Raw genomic sequence first — 10,663 nt, forward strand, 5'->3', positions numbered from 1 at the left:
TGGGAGTCTCGCGACCCAGAATCTTCGCGTGTCTAGCCAGGCCTCTCTGTGGGGTCAGCTTGGCAGCCTCGCTTTAATTACTCTTGGACCAAGTCCATAGCACCCGCGGCGCGCGGGGAATCCCTCGGTGGGTCTGAAACTAGGTTAAAGCAATTAGCATGCTGCCGGCATATTGTCCTATTGCCAGGCCGTAGGGATTGGAGATGATTGGCGATTGCACCTAGACTGACCAGGCCGCTGCTGAGCCAGGAAGTTAGCAGCTCACCTGATGGGGGACTGCACGCCAAGAAGACCCTGGGTCCACACTAAGGTGCGTGTCTCCTGGTCTGTGCCTATGCGCGCCAGCGTCAGCTTCGTGGTCCGTCACCTGGTACCTCGGCTCTAGCCCACACTGATGGGGTCTAGAGGGTCGAGGAGGCGCCTGTGGCCGGCCGCGGGGCCAGAGTAGCTCCAGCTCCCACTTCCTGAGCTTTCTGGCTGAACACCCTGGACTTCACCTCGGTTCATCTCCCTACCGCGAGGGGGCGATCCTGAGCCCTCCGCCCCAGGCTTGGCCTTCCTTCCGAGTTCCAAAATGTGCGTGAAGGCTAATGGAAGGCAGGTTTAGAAATAATCTAGTTTTACAGGTGACAGAAGGAGCAGATGAGATCCTTCTTTACTTAAAAAAGAAAGAAAGAAAGAAAACTCAGCAACTGGATTTTGTTGCATTCTCCCCTTTCACACCCCCACTCCCCCCCCTCCATGGTCAGCATTCCTGCCTGCCCTGTCCCAGGTTCCAAAAGCTGTTAACTGTGGAAGGGGTGTAGCTTTATCCCAAAAGCAACCATTTCTCCTCTCAACTCGTGGAAGCAGAAAGGTCCCTCTCCTGGCCTAAGTCCAGAAACTAGCCCCTAGATCCCATTGGGTGCAGTCCATTCACTTTTATACACTAGGAATACACAGGGTGGGTGCAACACCATCTCTGAGCCTCAACTTGCCCCTCTGAAAAATGGGAATAATAAGTAATCCACATTTCCTTTGCTTCATGGGGATTTCATAGGATATGAATAAAGGCAGAGTTGTTAACATCCGTGGGAGGCAGTGCAGATGTAGAGCTAAGGTTCAAACCCCTTCCTTTCAGGTCAAATCCAAATGTGGTTTCTGAATCTGACTCTCTGATTTCGTTTTTTTTTTTTTTAATTTACCAATTATTTTTAGAGTTGTATGCCCTTTTCACAGTCTAAAGAAACAACTTTTAGGGAAAAAAGGTGTAAACAAAATTTATTAACAATGCTTAGTAATAAACCACATCTGGCAATAAATAAGCATGAAGTTTACTGGCTAGAGTTCTTCCAACAACTCAGAGTTCTGCCCAAAGGTGCCAGGGAAATCATTGGCTATTGCATATTTTTTAGAAAAAAGATCAGGATAAATTATATAAATTATATATTTGACAAGTGATAATCTATTTCATCAATTCGACAGGATAATAAATAGATAAATAACAGTTGATTGCCATTAGAAAACGTGATTCTTAAATTACATTTACGTTATAGATATTTACATGTACAATATGCACAGAGATATAATCAGATCCTCAGCCCTGAGAACTTTTGGGGGGGGCGGGGGAGGGTCTTCTCAGGACACAAACTCAAAAGGCGGTTCATTTTCTATGTTGTTGAAAGATTTGCTGTTGAGTTTCCTGGGGTCCTCGGGGGTCCACACTTTGGCTGTTCTGATTATATTTTGCTCTTTGAGTTGCTTTTCATCAGTCCAGGAGAGAGAGTGGCCTGCTAGGGGTGGGAGGCCATAATCCGGATCGCTGGGGGAAGGAGACCCTGGGGAGGAAGAGAAAGCAGACTGATAAACCCAACCACATTTCCAGTGGTCCCCTGTGGGTCCTTCAGGATCCCCTCAAAGGCTTCTTCACTACACCAGAGAAACCCTCTCACTCCACCCCTCCACCCTTTAGAGCCCTCTCTTTGGAATCCCACAGGAGCTACAGATCTGGCGAGGTCGCGTGCCCTCCTAGCCTTGTCCAAGTGTCAGAACAAAAACCCTGGGAAAGCTTGGACCCCAGCTTGCCCACTGGTGGCTACTGGTGCCCACTGGCGATCTGTGCGTCCGCGCATCCGTCTGCATCCGTCCACCCCGTCCCCAGTCCCTTCCAGGCTCATCAACCCTGAATAGAAACGTGGGCGCACTTACGGGTGCCCCGATGGCAGATGATGACCTTCTGAACCTGGCTGCCCGGACTGTCTCCACCCAGGCGCCTGCTGCTGCCCGGGCCCCCGCAGCCTCCCGTGCCACCTCCGCGCAGTGGCAGATCGGCCTGCACGAGCTCGCTGAGGAAGTTGATGTAGCCGATGGCCAAGCGCAACGTGTCCACTTTGGAGAGGCGCTTCTCGTAGGGCAGCGTGGGGATGTGTGAGCGCAGCCCCTCGAAGGCGTCGTTGATGGACTGCATGCGCCGCCGCTCGCGCACGTTGGCCGCCTGCCGCAGCTGCTGCAGCTCCGCCTCGGAGCGGATCCGTCGCCGCCGCCGAGCCGCCGCCGCCGCCGCCGCCGCTGCCCCGCTCAGCCCACGCAGCCGCGTCCCGGGGGACAGCACGGCAGGCGAGGCGCACGGGTAGGCATGGCACGAGGGTGGTGAGCCGGGGGAGTAGGGGAAGCCGCCGGGGGGCGCCCCTGCCTCGCAGCAGTAGCCGCCGCCGCCGCCACCCTCCTGCTCGCCGGGGCCCCCCAGGGACGGCGGGGCGAGCGCGTGCGGGGCGGCCGGGGGCGCGGGCTGCAGCAGCAGGCACGCCCCGTCGCGGCGGTAACAGTACTCGTGCAGCTGGTGGCTGAGGAACTCCACCTCGGCTTGTTCGTCCACCAGCAGCTCATCACCGTCCTCCAGCGGGTCCCGGGAGGAGTGATCGGTGAAGAAGTCGTCTTCATCGAAGTACGCGGCCGGGAAGGCGTCCAGGCCTCCGGGGAAGTGCTCCAGCAGCACCGCCTCCATGCTCTCCGCCGCCCTGGGCCGTGGGGACAGCCGAGTGGTGCTTCCGTTGGGTTTGGCTGTAGTTCGCGGGTCCCGCGCGCGGCCCCTCCCTCCTGGGGTTTGTTCTTGGAGTTGGGGGGTGGAGGGGAGGAGGCACGGGCGGCCGCGGGGCTCCCCGCCTCCGGGGCCTCCCTGGAGTGCTTGGGGCCGCTGCGCTCTGGCTGGCGCCCGCGCTGCGCTGCGGAGGGCTGGGGCGGACTTGCTGAAACTGAGGGCTGGCACGCGAGGATTCTTATAACTACATCCACAGGCGCGTGCCAGGAACCCGGCGCGCCAGCCAATCAGAGCACGGGGCGCCGGCGGGGAGGGGACCTGGGGGCCTGGAGACGGTGGCTAGGGGCGGGGGGCGGGGTGAAAGGCACCACAGCTCTAGGGGTGAAGGCAGGCGGGGCTCCTCCTACCCTTCGGGCAGCCTTTCGGTACCTGCCCCGATTGCAGCTTCCCGGGGACACCTGCGGCCCCGGCGGCCGCTGTGGCTCCGCGCGCGCAGCGCAGCGCAAGCCACACCCCGGGTCTCTGCGCATCCGCATCCACAAAAGAGCCTACGGGTGCGAGAGCGCATTCTTTCCCCGCGCCTCTCGCTCTCTCTCCGGGTCAGCATGGAAATCGCAGGCTCTCTTGGCAATCCGAGAGCGACTGGGGTCAGTGACTGGCTGGGGCTGACCCGCCCGCAGTGCGCCTCAGCCCGGAATCAGGTTGGGGTGTTTATGGTATCCCCAGACTTTCGGATCGCTCTTGCTTGCGTAGTTAGCAGAGGATGTGCTGGAGGAGATAGCCTGGGCCCACTTTCCAGACGTTCCCAACCGGCCAGGAGGAGTCTGGGGCCGGCCCGGCTCCCCTGCCTCCCCTCCCCGCCCGCCGTCCAGAGAAAGGAATGGAGGAGACCGGACGGGAGGGGCGGCCTCGGAGAGCGGCGCAGTGGGGCGCGTTTCTTCTGAGAGCAAATCGAGACCCTAGGGGTTCTGAGCAATAAACTCGGTACAAAAGGAGTCAATTGAAACGTCTGCTCGGGAGCTGTCGGAGGAAAAGGCATTGAAGTTAAAGGGCAGAGTGTAAACTGTTTTCAAAGCCGCATTCTCTCACCTTTCTAACTGGCCACCGGGACCATCCTTAAATTATTTTTGGCTTTCTTTCTCGACCTTTCTCTCTTGTTTTCGTGGGTGTTTTTTTTTCTTTTTCCTTTTAAGCAAATACAAAACGTGTGCGCCCTGGTCCTTTATCACAGATTGCAGCCCCACTTTATCACAGATTGCAGCCGAACCTGAATTCCTCCGTTTGAAAACAACAAAGAGACACTTTCAAGGTCCGGGTGAGTTCTGTGAAAACCCGCGCGCTCCAACTTCCACCCCGAGGGATTTCGGAATCTCAGCCCTGGATTTACTCTCTCAACCCAGGACTAGAGTCAACTTCCCAGCCAATCAATTCTTCCAGCAGAGGCTCAAGGGGACTAGTCAGAATCCCCTCAACATCCAGTGCCCAAAATACCCTTCCTGATTTCAGACATTTCACTGTATGGAGCTGAATTCTAAAGCTGAGACATTAAGGCCAAACTGTATAAGAGCTTGGAAGATCACACACTGCCTTACTTTTGACTACCAAGCGCTGCAGACAGCTCTAACACCCAAAGATCAACTATATACTACAAGATCTTTTTCTTGGCCTACGCTTCTTTGGAGTCGAGGGGGCTTGGGCAAACAAGGACAGCTTCCCTGTGATAGAGACTGAGCTGTCATTTTCTGAGCCCCCCACCCCCGGACCATTACAGGGTGTGTTTGGGGTGGTGTCAAGAATAGAGAGGCAGCCAGTGACTCCTGTGCATTTCTGTGCCCCTCCTCTCTCTTTGAACAGATCAGAGAACTTGCAAGTGGAACAGATAACCACAAATGGCACCCCCCCACACACACTCTTTTGAGACAAGATTTCTTAATGTAGCCCAGGCTGTCCTTGAACTTGAGAACCTTCTGCCTCAGCCTCTAGAGTTCTGGGATGATAGATGTGTGCCACCATTCCCAGCTCAAATGTCCTCTTCAGGAGGCTCAGATGCTTTTTCTGATGTGTCTAAAGTGGTCCTCGAAAAAGTACATTTGGGTCATGGTTATGTGAGGAGGGGGTGCTAGGAGACCTGGGAGTGAATGAGTATAATGAGTATCTTCTTAGTCAACTTGATTTTAACAAATTCCACAGGAAATCATCCTTTACCTATGTTTGGTGAAATTTTAGAAGAGTTCCAGGAGTTTGCCAGCATCAGTGGTTCATACCTGTACTCAAGAGACTGAGATCTAAGGATCAAGATTTTGTAGCCAGCCTAGCCCAGAAAAGTCTATGAGATTTCTTATCTACAGTAAAAAAGCCAGACCACTCTCTGAATCTGTGGCTGAAGTGGTAGACTACCAGCCTTGATCAAAATAGCTAAGAGAGATCAGCCAGGCCCTGAGTTCAGGCTCTGGTATTGATGCATGTGTGCGCATGTGCACACGTGCACACGTGCACACACACACACTCACACACACACATGTTCCAGGAAATTTACCTTGGGCATTAGGTGAACTCATGGGAAATTGATTTGGTGATGGAAATTCTGGGCATTTCTTGGGGCTACCTGGATGGACATGGGAGTAGGAAGAAGAAAGAAAACTCTCACTTATTCTCAAAATCTTCCCTGTCCCCATTTTTTTCTCTTCCAACCCCTGCCTCCATTTTTTTTTCCTTAAGAGAATTGTTGGCTGGCTGCTACTGGCCTTGTTGGGAAGCTAGGATAAGGCCTGCTGGCCCACACATGCACACACACATACACACACACACACACACACACACAGAGTCTTTGAGTAAGACATGATTGTTATTTTCTCCTATAAAAAGAAGAAAGACTTCTGTGCTAATAACAGGAATTTTCTCTGGGTCACTGGGGGGTCACAAATGCTGTCTGCCACAGGATGGATGAAAAGAAGAGAAGGCTGGAACTGAATCTTATCTTACCAGGTTGGAGGCTCCAACCCTCTTTCCAGCTCCCTCTCCATACTCCAGGTTCCTTTGGTCAGTGGGAATCTTGGAGAGAGGCCTGTGATCAAAAGACTAGAGTTGCATCGAAAATGGCTGCAGAGTTTCAAGCCTCTCCCATTCTCTGCTAAGCTCGGGCCTTTTTCTTTTCTTTTCTTCCTTCCTTATTTTCTATTTTTCCTTCCTCACTTCCTTCTTTCCTTCCCTTCCTTCCTTCCTTCCTTCCTTCCTTCTTTTCTTTCTTTCTTTCTTCCTTTCTTCCTTTCTTTCTGTTGTTATTGTACTAAAGGTTGGACTTGGAGCTTTGTGTTTACTAGGTAAGTGCTCTGCCTCTTGAGCCAAGTCCTTTGCTTTTAATTTGTTTTTCAGGTAGGATCTCTCACTTTTCCTTTGAACCACAGTCTTCCTACCTCTACCTTCTGAGTAATTTGGATTAAAGAAGGTGACATCAGTCCCAGCCTCTTTTCTCCATGTTTTGTCCTCAGGACAGATGTCCCTGAACCTTAAACACCTCTAACTCTTGACAAAATGACATTCCATCCCACAGGGGGAGCAAGTGAAGGGGCACGTGGCTGTTCTGGTGCCAAGTCCTGGTAAAACCTTGAGACTTTCTGAAGTCTGTCACCATGCTCTCACCATGCCAACCTGTTGTCCTGAGCTTCCATGGTCTCCCAGCACCTCCCTTGGGCTCCTCATAGGCCTCAGCCCGTCACCTAGGTTCTCCATTCCCCTTTGCCAGGGCCATAGAAGCTGAGCCTTGGCCTCACACCACCAGCCCATTCCCTCTCTTCAAAGAGTCCCTAAAAACTTCGTTTCCTACCGCATCTGGCCATTTCCAGTGTCTGGGAACAGTTGACAGAGGAGGGTTACAGCCCAGGTCCCTTGCTCTTCACAGGATGAATTTCAGGGGGAAAAACTACTCATGAACAATAGAACATCGGGCCTCCAGCTTCCCACTGGAACAATCTACTAGTGCTCAGCACGTGGCCAGCACCTGACTTCCTGATATAGACACTGTTGAAACCAGGAGGCAGTCATTTAACCCAGAACATCCCACACAGCTCCTGTGGCCTATTAGTGGATGTGGCTCATGGTCTTTCTGCACCTTCAAATGGGTCCAGGCTAATTCCTCCTAGCTTGAATAATCTCCCTTTCCACCTCATCTCAAAAACACAAGGTGAGTGCAGGTGGGTAGTTTGTCCTCTCTGGTGTCTCTCTCTTCTTCCTTCAGTACTCTCTCCATCTCTGATCAGAGGTCTCTTTCTTTTCCTCATAAGAGTGTCCAATACCCCCAACCTGCCCCTCTTTATACTTATGTTCTTGGAAAAAGATTTGAAAGTTGGGCATAGCGACACATGCCTGTAATCCTAGCACAAAGGAAGCTGAGACAGGAGGATCTTGAGTTTGAAGCTAGCCTGGGCTATTGTAGCAAGGCCCTGCCACAAAACAAATGTATATAAATATAGATCGATAGATTTGAAGAAGAAAAACACACCAGAATCGATCAAATCAGAATTCATGCTGAAAGGCCCCAAAGGTTCAGTGACTTGCCTGGGGTCACACAGCAGGTAATGTCAGACCCAATCAGCCTCTGCCTGATCTGGTTCTCTTAGTTGCTGAGAGCAGGCAACTTCCGGTCCTTCACCAGTCTCTGTTACAGGAATATTTGAGTTGATGAGCATTATAGTCAGTCCAGGCCTCTACTAAAGCAACCTATGTGAACAATGACCTCTTTCCTGGCCTCCAATTGGCTGATTGTGTGGCCCACAGCACTCTACAAGGTGGAGCAATGGGAACATCTGAGCAAGAAATCCCTCAGGCCAGCCAAGACAAAGGATGCTAAATTCAGTCTAGGATGGAGGTAGGGAGGGGGTGGGGTGGATATTCTCTGACAAGGGAAGTCACGTTAAATAGATGATGGGTGATTTTTCCACCCAGATGGTCCAACTCTGATCATATGGCATTTTCTCCCATCCTAGAAATGATAGTCTTAAGGTGATGCTAAACTCTATTGTGTGATAATGCTGAGGATAGAATCTGGGGCCCATGCATGTTAAGCATGAGCTACAGCCAAGCCCCGTGAACTCCTTAACACAAGTTTAAGGCCTTCCTGCTGCCTTGTCCTGTTTTCCCATCCTTGATCACCTTCTGAATTACTTCTCTCCATTCTTAACCAACTTCTTTCATGTCTTCAGGTGCCATAATGATCTTTATTTTACCTACTCTCCTTTTCACTAATTTGTGAGCTCCTTGCTTTGGTTTGCAGAACAAGTACTTAGACTTGAGATAGAGCAGATAATACTGATTCATTCTAGAAAAGATGGAAAGAAACAGTGTGGGCTTTCAAATATGCTTCTCATTTACCCTTCCGCTTCTGTAAATGGAAGCACAGCTTTTCTTGCTGAACAGGTGGCTGACGGAGGCTCAGCTTTCCCTCCAAGGCTGTAAGCTCAGTGAGAAGAGCCAGAATCCAGCACCAGGTTTGGCTGATTCCAAATGTATGCCTTCCCGACAACTTCTTCACCAACCCCCCCTCACACTCATCTTTATTTAATGTGGTTGATAAAATATGACTGTCACATAGATCAGCTTAGGCACCCCTAAGTCTGCTCAAATGGAGAAGATAAATATTTTTTCATCATTTCCAAGTGAAAACAGACCAAGAATGACTAACTGGCCCAGAGCAGCATAGCTGGTGTTATTCATTGATGGAGCCACAGTGGAAATGAGTGGATTTATAACAGAAAAGAGTGGGGTTTCTCAATCCACAGCAACAGGTCACTCATGATACCCTGTTTTGTCTGAGACTGCATGGCCTGAAAAAAACACATAAAACTAAATAAAGCTGGGCTATGTCTCATTTAATACCGAGGACAGGAAACATAGGGTTACTATGAAATAGAGAGAAGTCATTGCTGAACACCAGCCTTCTTCCTTCTTGCCTTTACATTTCTCTAAGTTAAACATTAATTTCTAAATGGAGAAACACTTTGGTACTGATATAATTATCCAAATAAGCGTTTTCTGTCACACCAAGGTTTGTTTGATGAATAGCAAAGCTTCTGAGCTCTGTCCTTCAGTCCTGATATTCTGGAAAGGTGTTTGAACTTTAGAAATGTAAACACTGTTAGTCATTATTATCAGACTTCTGTGTCTTGACCTCCATATTGAGGCATGGAAAGAAAGAATTTAATAGAAACAGGAAGACTTTTCCTTCTGTTGGTTTCATTGCAAAGCTATATGTGTTTCATCATGTTGTGATGGGGGTTTGAATGAATCCATATAACAGACTAGCAGCCATAAACAAAGCGAGTCTGCTTGTGTGTGTGTGTGTGTGTGTGTGTGTGTGTGTGTGTGTGTGTGTACACTTGTGCTGGGGCTTGAACCCAGGGCCTGGCCCTCTACCACGTGAGCCATAGATCCACTTCCAACTTTTAGCTGGTTAGGTGGAGATAAGAGTGCCATGGATTCTTCTGACCTGGCTAGCTTTGAACTAAGCCACTGGTGTCAGGCTAAGGCTGTTTTTGCTATAGTGAGGTGAAATGATCTATATACACTGTTAAGTGTAAAAGGCTAGTGTATCTAGTATACTTTACTTGACTTTAAGGAAGAGTGAATATCCAGGTATAGTTTAGTGATAGATCACTTGCCTAACATGTGCAAGGCCCTGGGTTCAACCTCAAGCAATGGGGAGAAAAACCAACAGTTGTCAGTGTATATATTCAAGACATTCTTTTCTTTTCTTTTTGTCTTGTTTGAGCAGAAAATTATTAAAGAAAAATCCTGGAGCTTGTGAATTTTTTCTGATTGTAAGACTTGAAATCAAGGCCTTGTGCTAGCTGAATTTGCCTATTCATGGCTGGCTCTCTACCAATTGAGACCTACCTCCAGCTCAACTTTATAGTCTTCTTCAAACTGCAATCTTCTGGATCTCAGCCTCCTGAGCAGCTAGGATTATAGGCATGAGCCATAGGTATCTGGTAGAGTTTGTGGTCTCTCCATTTAAGCCCTAGAGGAGCCTTTCAAAGAACTTGAATATGAGCTTATGTCATCTTCAAAACATCAAATACCCTTTGATATTCAGGACCAGCAAGGACTGGCAGGGACAGTTAGGAACAAGGGGAGTACCTCTTTAAGTCTTGTACAATGTCCAGTTGAAATGGCTTGGATGGAATGTTACTCTGTACATACAATCAACATGGAAACAAATTTAGGGCAATGAGCAATGTAAAAGAACATTTAAGTCACTAAACTCATGGAAACTACCACATTTTTATGCATCATCTACAGCCCTACAACCTACTAATGTTTGCATTGTGATCTATTTTATTCTATGTATTTCTAATTCCTTTCATTTTTCACTTGGTGCCATTTCATCATTTGTCCAAAACTTTACCAACCATCTTTAATGGCTACAGGAGGGTTCATCAAATGTTTTGTTGTTGGATAATTTTATTTTCACTCACCATCACTCAGTCTGTCTGGGAACTCACAGTTCAGTTCATACTTTCTGCTTTTGTATTCTGTCTGTGGTCTAACCTTACTCCATGCGTGGTAGGCCATGATTCCTTCAGAATTTTTCCTTCCTGGTTATCCATAACACCTTCCATTTATATCTGTGGTCCTCGAGATGTTAGGTACTGA

The 10,663-nt window shown here is 49.5% G+C and overlaps 1 protein-coding gene across 1 annotated transcript; it reads right to left on the reverse strand.

Moving 5' to 3' along the window:
- Window positions 1–1,617: 1,617 nt before the first annotated feature.
- Window positions 1,618–2,983, reverse strand: Ptf1a (pancreas associated transcription factor 1a). Its single transcript, XM_042685867.1, has 2 exons — window positions 2,188–2,983; window positions 1,618–1,817 (listed from the first exon to the last, which is right to left on the reverse strand). The coding sequence occupies exons 1-2, from the start codon at window positions 2,981–2,983 to the stop codon at window positions 1,618–1,620; spliced, it is 996 nt and encodes a 331-aa protein (XP_042541801.1).
- Between the last annotated feature and the right edge of the window lie 7,680 nt (window positions 2,984–10,663).

Source organism: Dipodomys spectabilis, unplaced genomic scaffold (assembly GCF_019054845.1).
Source record: "Dipodomys spectabilis isolate Male_0828 unplaced genomic scaffold, ASM1905484v1 ptg000096l, whole genome shotgun sequence".
Taxonomy (NCBI): Eukaryota; Metazoa; Chordata; class Mammalia; order Rodentia; family Heteromyidae; genus Dipodomys; species Dipodomys spectabilis.